The sequence below is a fragment of the Cucumis sativus genome, chromosome 5 (genome assembly GCF_000004075.3).
Source record: "Cucumis sativus cultivar 9930 chromosome 5, Cucumber_9930_V3, whole genome shotgun sequence".
In the NCBI taxonomy this organism is placed as follows: Eukaryota; Viridiplantae; Streptophyta; class Magnoliopsida; order Cucurbitales; family Cucurbitaceae; genus Cucumis; species Cucumis sativus.
Genome location: NC_026659.2, coordinates 31,175,741 through 31,196,176, shown reverse-complemented (window position 1 = coordinate 31,196,176; position 20,436 = coordinate 31,175,741). Strand labels below are relative to the sequence as shown.

The window sequence follows — 20,436 nt, the reverse complement described above, 5'->3', positions numbered from 1 at the left end:
GCAACTCTTTCAATCTTACACCTTAATCCATTTCTTATGCTAAAATGATACATTTGGTTTAACTCTATGTCCCAATGTGATCATATGTGTTATTAAATGGACATTAGAAAAATAAAATTGAACTCTTTGCTGTTTGTTCCCTCCTCTCCTCTCCTCTCCTCTCCTCTCCTCTCCCATTTTTAATTTCCCTCCCAAATTTTCAATCTCAAGCCTTTCCCCTCTCCTTTAAATTTCACTTCCCTCCTTACCCAATCTTCTTTCTTTTCATTTCCACCCTTTTCCTTCTCCTTCTCCAAGCTCTACTTCTCCTACTCTCCTACTCTCCTACTCTCCCTTCCCTTCTTCATCCCCACCCCATCTCTCTTCTTTCTTGAATGAGTTTCTTTGTCGCCATTCATTCATTCATTCATTCACGTTTCTTTAGATCTGACCGTTAAGCCGCCACGTCAGTAAGACAGTTACAAGTTTTCGTGGTTTTGGTGCAGATTCGGCTGGCTGCCGGTCTTGGTAAGACGGTAGCAGTCTTCTGTGTCTTTTTGTTTGCGTTGTCCTTGTGGGTTTTCGTTGGGTTTCTGTTTGGGTAAGAATTTGGTTGATTTTGGCGGATTTTATGGTGTATTTTGATTACCCAACAAATTTTTGGTTTAATTCTTTTCGCTCTTATCATTTGAAGGATGAATTGAAGTTTTTGGAAGAAATTGAGGTGCTGGGGATCGATTTTGATGAAAATTGGTAAGTTCTAAGCCTTGATCACCCTGGGTGTCTTTACTTTGGTTGAGTGAAAAATTTAGGCAAAACCTTTTGGAAGGTTTTTTAGATTTTAGATTGTCATTAAGACTGTCACGTAAGTTTTAACTCTTTAAATTGCTGTGTTTGGGCTAATAAGGTGTAAATTTGGAAGGTTTGTTGTGATTTTTGAACCAACACACTCTGGGTAAATCTCCTTGAAGTTTGTGGGAATTATTTGATAATTTGGTGGTTGGAATTAGGTCTCAAGTGCTTATTTCAAATTTGGTTTATGTTTTAAGATAGATTCAAGATTCAAGGATTTTAACTTGTACACTATCTAGGCTTCATATCAAGATTCAAAATTCAAGAAACTTACTCATTTATTTTTTTTGTTTTTATTTATAACAATTCATTTATAGTTGTCCTCTCTTCCTTAGGTACTCCATAATATTGTCATTGTTAAATACTTGAGGGATGGTGGTTTTAATGTGTGCAAAAGTTGAATAAAACTGAAATTACTTTTTCATTGTTTCTTAGTTTAAAGAGGCATTAACTTTTAATATTTTTGCTTGAATATTGTGAGAGCGTGAGAGGAAGATTTAAGAAAGAAGTTTTGAGATCAGAGTATTTCTTTGGTTTCTAAGAGGTATTTCATATAACTTAGAAATTACATATATATTTGAATTGGTTTCTTTTTTTTTTCCCTTTTGTAAGATTTAGGTGGCAAGTCTTATTTAGATTTTTTCGCACTCTTCCTAAATGTTGTAAATTGGTTTAAAGCCACAAACCAAGGTTTTGAGACTATTTGAGTAAGCATGTATGTAACCCACTTCAAGTAATTCTAAACTTTGTATAAGTGAATTACGATGATTATCCTATAGTTACGGTAGTCATAGATTAGTTTTTGCTAAAGTTTTGTTTGGTTTGAGTTGATTTGATGTTTTTGGTTGATGAATTTTGTGTTGTTTTGTTTGTGGTCGTGATTATCGAGCATGGTTTGATGGTTATTAATGTAATATGACCGAATTTTGTTTTTGATAAAGTGTATATTTGACCAAATGTTTCATAGAATTGTTCTTGGTAATTTTGTATATGGCTAGCTACATGGTAATGCCCAAAACCTTTTATGTTTCAATTTTTGTTCATAGGCATTATATATAGGTTATATATTTATGACAAAGATGGGTGAATAAAATTGTAGTGTTGTAAATCTTTGTATAGCACATTTGATCCTGACTAATAAAATGTTGCTATGGGTTGATATTGTTGTTTTTGGGTTTAGGTTGTGGAATCCAAGTTTGTAGTTGAAGCCAAGATCATTCAAAGTCATTGATTTTCAAGCTTCTTTAACTAAGTTTGTCTCTTCTACTAGAATTGTAGTCTTGTGATTTTTTGAATAACATAGTTAGATTGGTCTTGTAAGTTTGGAACTATCATATTAATTGATTCGAGATTGATAGAGATATTATTGTAAATTTTGAAATTGTTCATGCATATACAACAAGTAATTGAAGAATGCAGTTGGTAGTTGTGTGTATTGGATTTATATATTGATTTCAAATGTGCAACGGCTTAATTTTGTTGATTAAATTGTCTTATTGAAACACATTTAATGTAGGCAATCAGAAATGAAAACCAAACACTTTGACAATTTTTTTTTTTTGGTACTTGGACGTCTCAATTAAGTTAATTTTTGAAGGAATCGTCTTAGAATCTATCAATGATCATCATAGATTCTTAGTTTGATATATAATTTATTTCTTCTTCTAACTAATTAAGCTCTTAGTTTGAATCAATCAATAAGTATTTATAAGTAGTTGTGAATATTTTGCTAGGACTCTAGAATGACCTATAACTTTGCAAACTTTAGTCTCGTGGACGTTTATATCATTTTGGTATTAAAGCATAAGGTCGACATTCTTTAATCAAAGCTCGAAAGTGATAAATATATACTTAGTTTGTTTGTATTTATTTTCATTTATCACTTTTTCTTCTAAACCATTTGCTTACTAAAGTCATTCTACAAACTTGTGATGAAATTCTTGAATTGTGCTCTTTGATCATTTAAAAAGAAAAACAGTAGCAAAGGAAAACACAAAAGCAAAATCAATCAATTAGTAATAATAAAAAGTTAAAACTATTTGGCACACCAAAAGTCTATAACTTGTGATTGATAAACAAGAACTTAAAAGAAGTTATGAGAAAGAGGAATGTTCCAAAACACTATAAAAGAGATTCGATGAAAGTAGCATAACTTCAAGAAGGAAATAAACGACACCATATGCATGTCAAAATTACTCAAGAGGTTTGAATTGATAAGTACTCATCCTTTTGATAGAAATTTACCACTTTATTTCGAAGATACATAATGTATCATCATGCTATATATATACATACTCTCGTTTAGGTAAGATACATAGCACAACAAGCTTATGTTATTGAATCGAAAACATGTTTAATGTCATGATTATTTATAGCATTACGAGTGACTATTTTATGTAAAAACTAGTCAAGCATGTATGTCTTAGCCATGCTTTGTAATACGAAGCTAAATACGTGCAAAAGAGTCCAATATTGAGTTGTTCTTGTGTTTCTATATCATTTGCAAAAAGATCTCAAAGTTTTGTTGAAGATGTAACTGTATAACTCATTAGATAATAACATGAATGACAGACAAGTTGAGAAGAGAGAGAAAAAAAATAAAAAGCACAAGACATTATTATAAAACGAGCTCTTAGATGAATCATAATATAACATTAACTTTTACGGGTATGGGATCACTATCTTTTCAAAAGTTATATAAGAAAGAAAGTAAAACAAAAACCTACTATTGTGGTTGAGCTAAAAAGAAGGGACGTTGATGGTTGAATATTTGAAAACCAACCAAAAAATAAAAAGCACCATTCCATATTCTCCCACTATACTTTTCCTTCGGGGTTGGCCCTTCTTCTTCCACACATGAATCATGATCATCACTACCACACACACACTCACTCTCATCATTACATAGTTAACTTAATTATTGCATTATTAATTATATAATATGCTAATTATTATTTGTTATCAACTTTTTCTCACACAAACTTCTCCCTTATTCTAAACCCTCCTTAGAAACTATATCATTGAGATGGTCAAACAAAAAACCTACGTACTCTTAGCTACAACTACCACACAGGTGTCGCACTTACCTTCTGCCACTTATATCGTAATTGTAACGTCATCATGAACACTATATAGTATGTCAACTGTGAGCTATATATATGCTCAGTTACAACATAAAAAGTCAGAAGTTAAAATGATAACTAAGAAGGTATACATATATTTATATATAATAATTTTTTTGTATTATTATTACTAGCTTTCAATAGCTAAGATCATAAGTAGAGTAGTTTTCAACTAAAATATATCTGTAGTAGCCACTAAAAATAGAGATCAGCAAGCACAACAAAAAAGTAGTTATATGTTTCAACTTTCAAGGCACTACAAGCTTAGAGTTTGAAGGTTGTTTGGTTGAGGTTTGGGTTTGAAGAAGATGAAGTGGCAAAGGAGGTTGTTGAGAAAATCTATTGGCCCAAAAGAGATAGTTGAAGAAATTCACAAAGCTAAGACCAGCCAACAACCAATAGAACAGATCCAACCTATCATTATTTAGGTCATTATGGCTAAGCCATCCACCACTGATCTTATTCACAAGTGACACCAACAAAGAGCTCAAGTAGAACCCGAAGGAGTATGAACAATAAGTCATGGCAGTTAAAAATGACTGCATCCCTTCCACAGATTGCTTATAGAAAAACTCGATCAACCCGACCGCCGTAAACAGCTCTGACACGCCGAATATCACGAATTGTGGTGCAATCCAGAGGATGGAGAGGGAGGAGGAAGAGTTTCGACGTTTTTGCTCGACCAGTGCAGCAGAGACCATGGAGAAGGTGGCGACAAAGAGGCCGGTGCCGACACGTTGGAGAGGGGAGATGCCGGAGTCGATGGAGGTGAGGCGACGAGTGAGTGGGACAAAGACGGTCTCGTAAAGAGGGACGAGGAAGATGAGGATAATGTAAGGGATGGCTTGGAGGGAAGCTGGGGGGATTTGGAAGGAATTTGTGAGCCATGTGTTCATGGAAGCTCCTTGTTGGACTGAGAATGTTTGGAGTTGTGCTAAAATGGTGTTGAAGATTATGGTGCAAGCAAATATGGGAATTACTGAGAGTATTATTTTCACTTGTTCTACTTGTTTTACTGTGCAAAGCTTCCATGGACTTTCTTCTCTAATTGATCCCAATCTTTCTTCTTCACTTTTTATGCAAGCCTTGTCAAGGAATCTGTAAATAAGGATGAATATGGTTAAGAAATCAACAAATATATAAAGAAAAAGAAAAACATAGGTTTGATAATTGAGATGGGATCCGAAAGGACATGACAAACCTGAACTTATCGGTGTGTATGAGTTTGACAATGCCATTTTGAGTTCCATTGAGTACCATCTCTGAATTCGAAGGACACATTTGTAGGTTCCTTTTCCTATATGCAGCAACCAAGACCTATCCAACAAACAAAAAAAGTCACTTTCAAATATATAAGAAAAAAGTAGCAGAATGTTTACGAGTATGATAAAATATCACTAATAGATCATGTTTAATGGACATTTAAATACTACCATAGTCTATCACTAATAGATGTTAATAGACGATACCGATGATTACATATGTCTATCTATATCGTTGTTTATTACTGATAGATTATAAAATTTCGTTATATCCGTAAATATTTTCAGTTAAAACAATTTTCCTGTTTAAAATTAAGCTTACAAACATTCTTGTCGCTCATTATCTTCATTTGTGACAATTTCGTTTTGTTTAATGTTTAATTACCTTAAACCCTAAAAAAAAAAAGGAAGTCGTTAACAAAAGATCAAAATCAAACAAAATGTAAACTTTATCAACAAAGTTTTTAAATTTGAAAATTGATCTAGAACCAAAATGTAATCTTTACCTAAACCTCATGGACCAAAAATGTAACTTTATCGAAGAGCAAATTCGTGTTTGTTTAAAAAATGGATTTAACTTGATATAAGAAAGGTCAAGAAGGGCTGACATTTGTCTGTGAGGTAGAAGACTGAGAGATTGACAACCGAGTATCCAAACTTACTTGAGCAATTGGAGTGAAGATACTGCCACGCGGGGGATTATTCCTATAAAAAGAAGTGCCAGAGAGCAATGAAATCAAAGCAAGAAGCATAGCAGCAGTGGAAACACCAAAGCCAAGGTCCATGCCAGAATGTGTTTGAACCCAAACAAGAAGAGTCAATGCAATGAGTTCACCAGTGCAAAATGCAAAATAAGCACAATTGAAGAAAGTTGATAGCTTTTTGAATTGTTTTGGGTCTTCTTTTCTAAATTGGTCTGCCCCATGTGATATTATGTTTGGCTTTAAACATCCACTTCCCAATGCTACCAAATATAATGCTGAAAAGAACATTAATGCTTCATATCCTTTGGCTTCTATGCATTGATCATCTTCTTCATCTAATTTTCTTCCCATCTCACATGGTGATGGCCTTAGTCCTGGGTAATGAGCTTGTATCGTTAGAACTGTAAATCCCTGCACCAATTAATCATCCACCGTTTCAAATTACCGACTAATAATACTTGGGTGCAATCTAGCCCTTTGCACCTATCTTCATACAACATGTTAAATAATAAAGCAAAAGAATTATATAAAGATGAATGCAATCCAAGATGTACTAAAATATATTTTTTACAAAAGAAAAAAGTTGTCATGTGTTGACGATGGAGTGAAGTGCAACCCAGAATGCACTCAAATATTTTTCTTTCAAACTTACATCTATTAATCTTATTAAAGAAAAATATTAAACTTACATCTATTAATCTTATTAAAGAAAAATATTTGGGTGCACCTATTCATCCGTCTATTATAATCATTCATTTTGAAAATTCAGTCTATCATAACCTTTTATTTTGAAAATAAATTTTAATAGGAATTTTTGGTACGTGCTTAGTAATGATTAGACATTAATTATGTGGGATTGAGAGAGGGGATAAACCCAAATATTTTGTCATCTTACTCTACCTAATCCACCCCACCATATTGTACATTTATATAATAATACACACACCTATGTTAAAAAGTCATTAAGATGTATGATTTTCCTCCCACTAATTTGTGTTGTATAGGCCACATAGGGCAAACTATATATTATGATAAAGCTTTACTTATACTAACCTATATGATCATTTTCCTTTTTCTTTTTTTAATAATATTTAATTACTTGGTCATCAACAATAAAGACTATGTTCTCAATTTTAAAGAAAAATACTTTGTACCATATTTTTTTATTATATCAAGTTCGTTTGTTACATGACAAACTCTTCTTTTTTTTATTTGATTTTCTAAAAAATATCTGTAAGTTTCTTTGGATGTATTTGGCTAGAATACACACTGAGTATCGCTTTTCTTTATTAGGGAAAGAGAGAAAATAAAGACCTTTTCGATCAACTTTTGATATAAAAACGTAGAATCCCTTTGTCGAGATTTATTGTTGAAGTCAAAAAAGAAGAAGAAAAAGAGAGTAAACAAAGGGTCAAAGTATTCTCAAGTATGATCCAATATAAACAAGTTCAAACAGTATAACTGATAGTGTTTCAAAAGAGCAATACTTGAGTGATTTTAAACTGCACCCTCTTTTTGTTTAAAGTTTCCATTATGTTAGATGGAGTGCAACCCAGATAGCTAGATACATCCAAATTAGTATCTTTCTTTTCATGGTATGGTGTATCCAATTAATGGAGTTGGAATTAATTAAGCACATGAGAAAAAGTAATTGAAATGGACAAAATGGGAAGAAGAAAAAAGGTGATGATGGATGGTGAGAGAAGAGAAGAAATTAGTAAAACATACAGCGAGTTCGATGAAGCCAAAGATGAGCATAGTTCGAAAGCTACCAAGATAAGAATCGGACAAGAAGCCACCAAGAAGAGACAAAAAGAAGACAGTTCCAACAAAGTTGGTAACAACGTTTGCTGATTTAGACAGTGGAAAATGCATTTCACTGAAAACATATGTTATCAGATTATTCCCAACTGCTGCTATTGCCATCATCTCAAATGCTTGAAGTCCTAATCAACAAAACAATATTATTGTTAAACACAAACACCAATTTTTCTGTGTTTTCATTAACATCTCTTTTCAAATATCACTAACCAAGCTCTCTTTCACAGAATTTGACCAAAATTTCGACAAAAAATTAGACAAAACAAGCTTAAATTTAGAAACGAAATGACCATCAAATGAGCAAGAGAAATAAAAGAACAGAATATATAGCTGACCAAGGACAAAGGCAGCAGCTCCCATTCCACCATGTCTGTTAGGATTACAAGCTCGCCCTCTCCAATCCACACAAATATCTTCATGATCTCTTTGCATTTGGGAATTTTTTGGCTCTCTCTTTATTTTCCTTTAATTTGAATAATCTTCATATGCACTACAAAATAATAACGGAGTTTGAGATTATTTGGGTTTGTATATTATTATTATTTATAGAGGGGGCAGGGAGCTTGACTTGTGGCATTATGTGTTAGTGCAAAATGGGGCCATAATTATTTGTGGTCAACAAACACTAGAAAGCCTATAAGTCAAACAAGAAGTAGAAGAAGCTTAGGGTTTCTCAACATTTTTTAATTAGGGTTTTATTAAATTCTTATACTTTCTCCTTGCTAGCTCCCACTTATAGTGTGTGGTGTCCCTCTATACTTCTCTACTTTAATTACTCTTGTTGCTTTATAAATTAAATTCAATAATTCTAAGAGATATGGTAGGGGTTCTTGGAAATATATATATATATCTTAGAAGAATATTCACCCATGGTATAAACTCAATCACAAGCATATACAACAAAACAAATGGCTTGATTTTGATATTTCATGCTTTGAATGACCAAATTGATCCTAAAATTTAGAAGATTGTGTTATATATAAATCATTCAAAGTCTATTTGCATCGTTGCAATATTGTAATATATGATAGTTTTCTCTAATTATAAAATCAATATCTCCCTCTCTACTACCCACGGTATCAATTTAATTAATTAGTTAATTGTTTACTTTTTTTCTTATTGATATATCATGACAAATATTTATTACTTGGCTAATGATTTAAACTTATATTTGTACAAAAGTTTATTTTCTATTGAAAATTTAATGAGTTCATGACGTTTATATTATTTTTCATTAAAACTAGTGGGTGGATTAGCAAAAATTGAATAGAGAGTAAAAGTTGTAGTATTTATTTAAGTAATTTGGAGTCAAACTTGATGAAATCATCAAAAAGTTAAATGACACAATTATCGAGACTAAATTGACCCAACTTATGAAGTTTAGTGACAAAGTATTGTATTCTTTACATTAATAAGTTTGTAAGGTTGAAATATTCTACCAAACTTTCCTATTCTAAATTCAATTCAAAATGGTGGGTGACTCTATAGCCATTAACTTAAAGCCATGCACTTCCATATAGCTTCTAATCTATATGTGATGAAAAAATGAAGATCACAGCAGCTGATAGCAACTCTATATATCAAATGGCATTTCTGATATCTCTCAATTTGGTGGACATAGCCCACTTAGTCATCAAGTATAGAGCACTTACTCATATATATATAGCAAACCTTAATTGTGTGTTTTTTAAGAAATTATATAAAAATAAACAAAAGGGCTCTTTTGTGATTTTTCCAATCCCCAAATCTCTTTGCCTTTGAAAACTTTAATCACACTCCATATATGTCTATTATATAATATTTTCTCCATCTTCATTTGGTTGTCTCATAGTAATGGGTTTGATAGAAAATGAAAAATTGATTGGTGAGCTAATCAATGGTTAATGAAAAGATGGTTTCACACTACAAAGATCAGCCCTATAGCTTAGGAAAGGCTAAGGCTATATATTCATATAATTTTGTGATGTGTTGTGTAATAGGTTACATTCTAGGGAATATCTCTTTTCCTTTTTTGTTTTTATTTTCATTTTAATTTAGTCAATAAGTTATGATATTTTAGAAGATAATAACACACACTTTCTCACATGATGATCATCTAAATAATTTTGTGAAATTGGGTATGATCTCTATTTGTGCAGATATAGTTTCCAAGAGAATTTTTATTTCTTGTTAATGGGGTGTGGTGGCATAAATTTGAGAGAATACATGCTTGGATGTTTCTCTTTTCTTTATTTGGTGTTACTAAACTATTAACTTGAAAGCTAATACTACCTCGAGTTAACTTTAGGTTAAACTAGCTAATTCAATCGTGTTTGTTTGAATCACAATCACAAGTCAATTTAGTTCTTAGATTGCTATACTTTGATTAATTAAAATAATGTCACGAAATCTAACGATTGAGCATACATTATACAATATAATTAAATTATCATTTAAAAATTGAAAAAATTAGAATGAATAGTAAAAATCCAATATATAAGATTTAATCTAGTTGATGGCTAAGCTAGAAAATGTTACCTTTAACTCCTCGTAGATATGCCTAATGATTGAAAAATATAAAGGTGCATACACACAACACCAAAGAGATGAAAAAGATGGCAATTTATGGTATAAATTACAAATAATGTAACAAGACAGTGCAACGCTTGGAAGCGGTGCCACGATACCATGCAATACGCACACTCAGGCTTTCAAAAATTAATCTTTGTAGCGTCGTAGTGTTGCATCGTGCCTCCTTTGCTCCAATTAAATTTTCCTCCTCCAGTTGACATACTAAACCTTCAATTGAACTCTTTTTGTCCAGAAGTTGACATAATGAGCTAGAATAATCTAAATTAAGCTCAATATCTGAAAAATCAAGAAATAGACACGTAAAATGCCAGAGCAACCTGAATCAACTAAGATATAAAATTTCGTATTTTAAACGCCTGTTATAACTCTTGAGAGCCAAAAAATGAATTCAAGACCATCACGTGGACTTCACTATTTGACAACTGTGTTATGTATCCAAAAGAGTTTTTCTCTAGTGTTCATGGTTTTTATGGTGTCTTATCAACTAAATTACGTAGAGATCGAAATTGACAATTTGGGTTGTGTTTTTGTATTACCTTCAAATGACTTTTGGAATGCCCCTTTTTTAACTAATATATGCAAAGCTAAGTATGCATGCAACTATATGCTTCACTTTCTTATTTATAAGCATACCCAAATTTACCACTATCACATTAGAAATAATCTCACATATATCATAACAAATAAAATAGCAAAAGATAACAATTTTTTTCATTCATATATATATATATATGTTTGCAAATGTTTCCATGAATGACATTTAAACTCTTCTTCGGATGTGTGAACTTAAGTTAGGTAGAGACGAAATGAATTTTTATTCCAACTTAGTGAAATTTATACGTTTATTGAGAAACTTTATTTTCTCTTTGATCTTCTTACTCCTACCACTATTATTATATATATTTCTGTGTTATATGCTTAGACAACCACTTTTGTGGTCAACTCTTATTTCCAACTACAGCAACAGATGCCCATTGAAAACTATTGTCATCCCAACTTCGTTAACACAAACGCTACAATGACCACATTTGATGACCACCGTCTCCGACAAACAACTTAGTAACAATTCAAGCACGTAACCAAATAGAATAAACTTGTGTATAAAATCTCCCATAAAATATATAACTGAACACTTCTTTTTATATATATATATATATATTTTATAGAAAACGAACTTTTTGAAAGATATTTCATTGTCCTATACAAAAGCTTAGCCAAGTAAATATAGATAAAGCCATGATTGCATCTTTTGATCGATTGAGGTTCTAATTTATTTCTTCGTTCGAAATCAAAGAATTCTATCAACGTAGATAAGTCACTCAGATATCACTTGTTAGGAAATATAGACCTCTAGAGAGACATATAACACCCACAATGGTATAATATTTTTTTTCATTTTTGGCACAAACCTTTATAGTATTACTTTTGGTTTTACTCTCTCATATCATTGGAGATAGATATCTACCTTTATACGCCCATGCCCATCTCTTTGTCTAGTCAAACATAATGCATAATAAACCCTCTTATAATGATCTATAGTTTGATATAATAATAACATGCCATAAAAAGCTCACCCCTTGTGCATATATTGAATTTATTACATTCCACTTATATGTGTACAAGTTTATAATTAGAGTATTATTGTTTGTATATGAAAAAAAAATTCTACGCCAAGTACAATGGTTATATGTGAAAGTTTAAAGTTAACGTCTCAACTGAGAGTGAAAAAATTCGAAAAATGTGTTTGCAGTTGAAGGATTAAACAAAAAGTTGAGTAGAAAAAATAATCACCGAAAAGTTGTACACATTTGTAGATTACAAAAGAACATCATCTATCCTTAACTAATTTATAACTCAACTTTGAACTGATCCAGATACAAACATTTTATCTCCAAATCAGATAAATTTGCACCTCTTGAGACATTCTAACTTCATTTCAACATATTAACTTCAAACTTTAGAAGTGAATCCAACGTCTCTTAGATAAAAACTTAAGATCCAGTTAGTTGAAATAATAAACTATTTCAAATCAACTACTAACAATATTTGAACAATAGACACCTAGCTAGCTAATTGGCTTTATTAGGGCCTTCATTTAAAAAAAAAAAAAATATATTGTTATTATTTATTTTGAGAAAAAATTGAGTCAACAAGGTTATCTACACAAAATTGTCAATATTTTCATGATTGGTGTATCCAATATTCCAATAAGGTGGAAGCTTTAACATTGTTTGAAAAGCTACAATATAATTTATATTTATATCCCAATAAAATGTTCAATATAATTATCATATATAGAATGTTTTGTTAATTTCCTCATTAAAAATCATATTTTATAAAAATATACAGCCTAATTTATTTCACGAAACCCATGTAAGTCTCCTTCACCCGAAAACCTAATTTATGTTTAGAGATAATAATCAAACGTATATAGTAACATCTTTGACTCGGATAAATTTTGTTACAATTATAAAATATTATAGAGATCATCGTATACAAACTTTGTTATTCAGAATTCATATATAATTTAACCTAAAGAAAATATATTGATCATTCGAGAATGGTGTTTTCAAAATCTCAAACTTATTAATCATTAACACATTATAGTTGAGCTACGCTTATTTTGCTCCTCACCATTAAAACAAATATACAAAAAAAAAAAATATAGAATATAGAATATGGCAGTTGTCGTTGCTCACTAAATGCACATCATTCAACTTAATCTAAGTTCATATTATTGGCATTAGATGAATTATTTAAAAGCTATTTTAAAATCTTCACTTAGCTACCCTAAACATTATTTCAAAACCCTAATCGTTTGCTACACTTTCTACTATATCTTACCCCCATCATTTATTTATTATTTGCTATAGTATTTACGGTTTTCTTATCAACCTAAAATAATTTATACATCAAACAAATACTATTATAATCCAAACGTACGCTCTTTTTTCAAACACGTCCAAAATCTCAGAAAAGAATATAAATTATTACCAAAGTTGAGCTTAAAGAGGTGACAAATAAACACAAAAAGACAAAAAAGGTCAAAATCTATTTTCTCAAAAAAAAAGAATTCATTTTGATGTATTTTCTTTAAAGAAAAAAAAAAGTGGGGTTTATAGAGTAGTGGAGTGTGGTTGTGATGAATGATTTTGTCTGTTGAAAATTGGGATTTATAAGGACAGAATCTGATTAGCAAATCCAAATTTCAATTAATTAAATTAATTAGTAGTTGATAAAGTTAAAAACAATTAATTGAGTTAATCCCCTCCTTCTACTTATATTAGATTTTAATGTCTCCACAATGGGAACCATACATTAATTCAATCTTTTCTTCATCCTTTTTGTCCACCATTTGGCCTCTCTTAATTACTCTTCACATTCATTATTTTCTACCATATAGTTTATGCATTTACCTTTTTACTCCATTAATATCCTCTTTTCATCCTAATTGGTGTATATATTACCACTTGAACAAAAAAAACGAACATTATATTCGACCTAATTAAAGTTGGGAAAGCTTGTACGATTTCAATATTACATAAATATATCAATTAACAATAAGAATAGTAAACCTGTATATCTTATATAAATTGTAAGGTTCTATCGTTTTTTAAAATAAGATCACTGCCTCAATCTCGTATAAATTAGTCATGTGATCATAAAGATTATAAAAGAAGAGAGATCAATGCCTTGAACAAAACCGACCATAAGATCACTCTTATATATATATATATATATATATATTGAGAGGGATGTCTAAGCTCGCGTGACTCCTTTCTAAAATGTGTCACACGTGTTCTTAATCTCGGCACGTGAGATATATTTGATTAAGTGCATGAGAGGTTTTTTTTTTCTCCTTTTTTTGAAGATGTAATATGATCATGCATAGTTTGTGAGAACAGACAAATCATGCACGTAAACTTGTGAATATAAAAAAGATATATTAAATTTAAAAGAAGAAAATTTTTAATTTTATGATATGGAAATTACCCTTTCAATCATATAAATCTTACATAATACTAATTTAAACTACTAAGATCTTAACAAATTAGCAATGCATCGGGTCGAACCACGAGAAGTCCAAACATAATTTTTTGAGCAAAAGTTAAATATGAAAATATACTTATAACCTTATATATAATAATTCAATGAGCTATAATTAAATAGAATTTATATATATATATATATATATATATATATAATTTTGTGTTTTACATAATTGAAATACTTATAAACGTCATGTTAATTAGTTGATATAATGAATAATTCTCATTGGATTTATTGATCTTCTTCAAAATTCAAATCATGGAGCTTACCCCATATATCATTAAAAGTATATATTCTTAAGAAACATATACACTAATGTAATACCATCATGTTTCTAAAAGAGTACTAGAACACAACTTTTCTTTTTCTATATAGTTCTTGTACACAAATGGAGTTAATTAGAACTAGAAATAGAAATATGTTAAATTAACAACATTTTTCTAAATAAAGAAAAAGGGAAAGCTCTTTAATTTCTAGTAAATAATAATGCATATAACTTTATCTTTACCAAATTGAAGATAATACTTTGTCTCACATATTTGTATATAATTAATGGTCTTAAAAGGACATTAAGTTAGGCATTGAAAATTTGAAGTGGAAAAGTCAAAATTGTACAACTACACAATACTCCAATCAAAATGGAAAATGGTTTCGTAAGAAGACAAAATCATTATATGTTGAATATCGTAGTAACGAAACAAAATGACGAATAATAAAAATAACAAATACACCGTATCAATATCTAACCATTTTAATATAACGATTCAATGTAGTATAAATATTTGATATATTAGGTATATAGCTTGAATATATATTTATATATACATTGTTTAAGATACTTTAATAGAAATGGAATTATAAAACCCTAATTTATTGTATATGCAAACCTTAAAAGGTAGGGTTAAATATATTGGAATGTTAAAAAGGAAAGTGAAGAATTATTGAAAATGGGATGGGAAATGTGAAGTGGAAAACAAAAGAAAAAGAAAGCAAATAAAAATGTTTGGTGATTGGTTTTGGTTGCTATGTTTCCCAACAACACTCTCACTTTCTCATCATAACATTTCCATACTAATTAACAAAATTATTTCTCTCCCTCCAAATTCACGTTATCTCGTTAAAAAAGCAAACCCAACAACCAGTTTGTAATGTAATGTAATTCAAAACGTTTTAGACGCGATTTGCAATATCAAACTCATTTCATCCCACGGTTCGCTTTTTAACCAAAATCTCTTAATTTCTCGTTGTTCTCACGGTTTCATTTACTTTCTCACTTTCAACACACTCATCACATTATTCTTACTAATTGATTACATCTCGGCCTCCCAAACATACCTAGAATTCCTCAACTCTCTCTTTCAACCTTTTCCTTGACCGAAAATCTTAGAATTTTCACCGCACTTTAAAACATTTATCTAATTATTATTCCATTATGCTACATATCTAAATTCTTACAATTTAGTATTAATATATATTCAACGATAATAACTTATCTCAATCAAACTTACTCATACTTCATGTTGTTCTCAGTCTCTTAATTTTATCTAATTATCTTTTACTCTCTTTAATGTCACTCTTTTATTGATGAACTATTTTATTACTATATTTATTGATCAAGAAAATTGTTATCTAATTTTCCTTGTGTTTTCAAAAATGGGTTTTTGCAAAAATAGCAAAAAAATTTATGATAATAAAACTCATGTCGTAACATTTTCTAAATTTGCAAAAGTAGCAAATTTAAAAGTGATGATCCTCTAATAGTCCTATGATTACTGATATCACTAATTTTACCACATTCGCAATATACAAAAATCGGTGTCATGAGCTTTTTTTCTCTAAATATTTTTTTCATTTGATGCAAATTTTCTTTTCAAAAACCAAACGAAAAAAGAAAAACAATTTTAAACATAGAAAAGTAAAATCAAAATCAAAGTGTTGGGGAGTTTTTTAAAAACATGTGTATTAAAGAAGGAAGAATAAAAAAAAGAGGAAGAGTATGGCATATTGGGCTCATCCTCATTTTGAGCCCAATATGTATCATATGACCAAATATTAATTATAATTTGATTTTTGGGTTTAACTCAAGATTTTTTTTTGTTGGTTTTGTGGGGAATTTTTGCAATTTTGATTTTGATTAGATTCACTTTCTAAATGATTTAATAGTTCAAAGTGTAATAATTAGCTAGCTAAATGAGTTAGTTTTATAATCATAATTTCATTAATCTTCTAAATAATTAAGCAATTTTAGATTTAACTTATATTTTATTACCTTATTTATATTTTCCTCTTCCTAAAGTTACCTTTAAAATATTGATACGTTACATATTTATGCCTTTTCTAATTAATTAAGCTTGAGTTTTAGCTAATTTTTGTATGGATAATGAAACTCTTCACATATAATTATTTGGTTAGATTTCAAGTATTTGAGCCATTGGAGGAAAGTAAGAGAATTTAGAGATGACAATGGTCTTAATTATGGCATCGATCCTCACCTCGTTCATAAGAAATGACCAGCATCAAAATTCACGTCGTGAGAACTATGAAAGAGACATACAATCATACCAACGTTAGACATCCTCGTGTAATCAAAGGAAGATTGGATAGTTTTTTAGCAAGAACAATAGATCGACGATCGAAAGATTCAATCAGATTCAACTCCCACTGAATAGATTCAGAATGAGAATAAAAAAGTCGAACCAGTTCCTAAATTGCAAACTTAACGAGCGAGAAGATAGCCTAATTAAATATTTCATAGAGAGTCAAAATCTAGCAATCCCTACAAAAAAAAGAAAATTTTTAAATGTAATAACAATGTAGGTCAAGAACAAAAAGACCGAGAAATCAAAAGACACCGATGTTGAATATGAGTTTCGTTTTTTTCTAGGGGTCATAATCTCTCCTTGTGTGTAAGAGGATCATAAAGAAGAAAAATAGACTTTATTTTTAAGAAATATAAATGAATAATAAATAATATAAGTTTAAAACTTTTAAAGTCAATGACTTTGATTTGTTCATCAAAAAATGAAAAGGATGGTAGCTTCTAATTATGTTAATAAACAGTATTATTCATATATATATATATATATATATATCATTAATTTTTTATTCAAATTAATTACCTAATCCAAAATAATCACACTTACAACATTAAACTAATAAATTATCTTTTTTTATACAAAGTTGTAGCAAAAAAGATACATTAAAATTAAAGGTAAGATTGTGTTGTTAAAGAGTAGTAGGGTTTGATAGTCTTAGTCGTTCTTCAGGTTGTCGAATCGTTTGAACACACCATTGTGAGAGCCAAGACTTTCTAACACCCTTTTGTAAAATTTTCTAAAGAGAGAACAAAAAAGAGCGACCATAATCTAACACATTTGGCTTCCCATCGTTAATTTATCTTCCCTCCCTCTCAAAAAGGGCTACGACTTTGTTTGCTGGTTTTTCATATTTATATTATTTGTACTTTAAAAAAGTGGACAAAAAACTATATGCTTATGAATAATAAAGATCATTATTATGTTAACCGATTATAATTCGTTTAAACATGTTAATGTAAAGAACATCACATTATTTGAACTTTGAAGCGACGACCCAATCGATATAGATGAAGTTGTGTTAGCATGAGAGAGGTTAGGTTGTTTAAGAATGATTTATTAAAAAATCTTTGACTTAGTATACCATTATTGAATGGTTAATCAAATCATGTGTTGGGGATATTATTAATTTTGTTTCAATTTAGCAAAATGTTATCATAATGTTAAACTTTTTAAGTTCCACACATTTGGTAACATCATGATTTATATATACTCAATGTGTTTATATATATATATACCATTCTTAATGGAACTATATATATACTTAATATTTTTACTCTATCAAGCTTATTTATTTATTTATTGATGTTGTTATACAATTGAACTAAAAGCAAATATGTATATTATCGTTACTAATAGAAGAGGAAAAGACTTGAACCTTTATTAAGTATATATATTTGGATTAAATTAAGAAAAAAATATTTTATAACAAACTCATTTTTGTTTAAATATTTTTTTAAAAATATATTTTGAGTCTCTTCCAAATACTTTGGTTTTTTTGTAAAATAATTTATTTTCTAAATTAAACAAACTCCAATAGTAAAAATAAATTTATATTATAAAGCTCAATTTAAACTAAAATTAAACAAACTCCAAATCATAATAGAATTAAATAACAATGATTGTTTTCAAATATATCCAAACGAACCAAACTATAAAAATTTATCAAAAATATAACATTTGACAAAATATTTACACTATATAAAAAAATCAAATGTTATAAATTTTATCTTTGAATAGTTTTGTTCTATATAATATAAATAGTTTGTCATTTTTTCCTTTTAAAATACCCTAAAATATTTAGTAATATAATAAAATAGTATAAGTGTCTCTCAAAATGGAAGAAAAAAAAAAAAAGAAAGCTAGCTGGATTAAGAACCGGGTCGGGGTCGGTCGGGTTGAGGTAGGGACGATGTGGTCATTGGCGTCCCGTTTTTCCTCTATTACTTTCCGATGGATTCCGTTTCGTTCCGTACTAAGCACTATGATTGTTTGTGTGTGTGTACAGCTAAGCGTGTGAGAAGGGAATGGTAAGAAATGTAATTAAGTTGAAAGTATAAGGGCATTTGTTGTATTATTCTGTTCCTTACACCACACCCTTAAAATAGTCGTAAGGACAGCGAGGAGGGAAGGGACATAATAATAATAATAATAATAATAATAATATATAATATATAAATAAATAAATAAATAATAATAATAATAATAATAGACTTTCTCTCTCTCTCTTTCCCTTTGTTGTGTGTTTTCTGACACACCCACGTTCATCATGGCGCGTGCTCTCATTTCCCTTCTTTATTTCACATTACTCTCCCACGCCCTCCTTCTTCGCGCGTCCTCTCTATTTCCTCCCCACTACTCTCACTCTCTATAATATCCTTTCTTCTTCTCCTAAATTCTCTCTTTTTTTTAATTTCTCCACAAATTTAATTTCTTTTATATATATATATACTCATTGGTTTTACATCAAATCTTCAACTCTTTACATTCACACTTTTTCCTTTTTTTTTTTCTCTTTTAAATGGTTTTACTCTAAACCTAATTATTTAAATGGAGATTTCAATTTATTTCAATTTCAATTTTCAATTGATTTATTTTATAATATTATTTTTTTTATATCGATAAAATCGAAGTTTAATATTATATGTGCATGTAACCTCACCTAGTGTAGTCTCATATGTATGCATTGATCCAACCATACATTTGTTACGCATTTTTTACATTGCATCTACCTACTTTTACATTAACACTTTGAGAACGTCCTTCAATTCAAGTGACGTTTTTTGAAAAATATATAAATACTAAATAACAAGGGTTAATCCAAAGTTCGGAGCCTAGGCATCAAGCATTAATAAAACATGGTAGAAATCGTTCAAGGGAACAACCTCGAACATAGAACACCAACAAAAATAAGAGGCAAGAAAAGAAAACAATACTAGATCAAACATGTGAATATCTTCAAGCTAGGAAACTAACACGCATGGTCTCGAGAAAAAGTGACACAAGCATCACGAGAGAAGCTACCATATAATTGACGATTTTGCTCTTGCTGAATAAAATAAATAGCACCATAGATCGTACGACCTCACTGAAGAATTTCTTTAGTGTAATTGGGTGCAAACCAACGAAATCATATATATACTTTTTTTTGGTAGAAAAAAAAGAAGTCATCAAGAATTTTGAATTTGAAAAAAAAAAAAGAAAGAAGAAAGAAAGAAAAGAAAGAAGACTAAATTGATTAATAGGAAAAGGAAGAAAAAAAAGATAAAAATGGTGTTGGTTGGTCCTCTTGGGGTTGCCTCCATGGTGGGCTCTCTCTTTTGTATTACATTGCCCTCTTTCTTCCCTCCCTCCTTCTCGATTCTTTCTTTCCACTTTAACCCTAAAATAATCTTAAAACTATATTATATATTTTTCCAATTAAATAATTAAATAAATCGGTATTATTTATTTAATTTTTAATATGTTACTTTTGCTTTCC

General features: G+C 29.9%; 1 protein-coding gene and 1 long non-coding RNA gene across 2 annotated transcripts; one reads left to right on the top strand and one right to left on the bottom strand.

Annotated features, from left to right (window-relative positions):
• The first annotated feature begins 56 nt into the window (after window positions 1-56).
• Window positions 57-2,283, top strand: LOC116403974. The gene is made up of 3 exons (XR_004216904.1): window positions 57-580; window positions 674-732; window positions 2,012-2,283. It is a non-coding gene; the product is annotated as an uncharacterized LOC116403974 (long non-coding RNA).
• Window positions 2,284-4,050: 1,767 nt separating this feature from the next.
• On the bottom strand, window positions 4,051-8,239 carry LOC101221996 (protein NRT1/ PTR FAMILY 4.4). The gene is made up of 5 exons (XM_004141565.3): window positions 8,076-8,239; window positions 7,648-7,865; window positions 5,878-6,330; window positions 5,155-5,270; window positions 4,051-5,051 (listed from the first exon to the last, which is right to left on the bottom strand). Exons 1-5 carry the CDS (start codon window positions 8,170-8,172, stop codon window positions 4,202-4,204), a joined length of 1,734 nt encoding a protein of 577 aa, XP_004141613.1. The 5' UTR covers window positions 8,173-8,239; the 3' UTR covers window positions 4,051-4,201.
• Between the last annotated feature and the right edge of the window lie 12,197 nt (window positions 8,240-20,436).

Excerpts from the sequence above, each read along its gene's own strand:
- LOC101221996 (XM_004141565.3), bottom strand. The coding sequence starts at position 8,172 with ATGCAAAGAGATCATGAAGATATTTGTGTGGATTGGAGAGGGCGAGCT. Across the intron at positions 7,866-8,075 it reads AGCTGCTGCCTTTGTCCTTG|GACTTCAAGCATTTGAGATG; the intron begins GTCAGCTATATA and ends TTTGTTGATTAG. Across the intron at positions 5,052-5,154 it reads ATACACACCGATAAGTTCAG|ATTCCTTGACAAGGCTTGCA; the intron begins GTTTGTCATGTC and ends CCTTATTTACAG.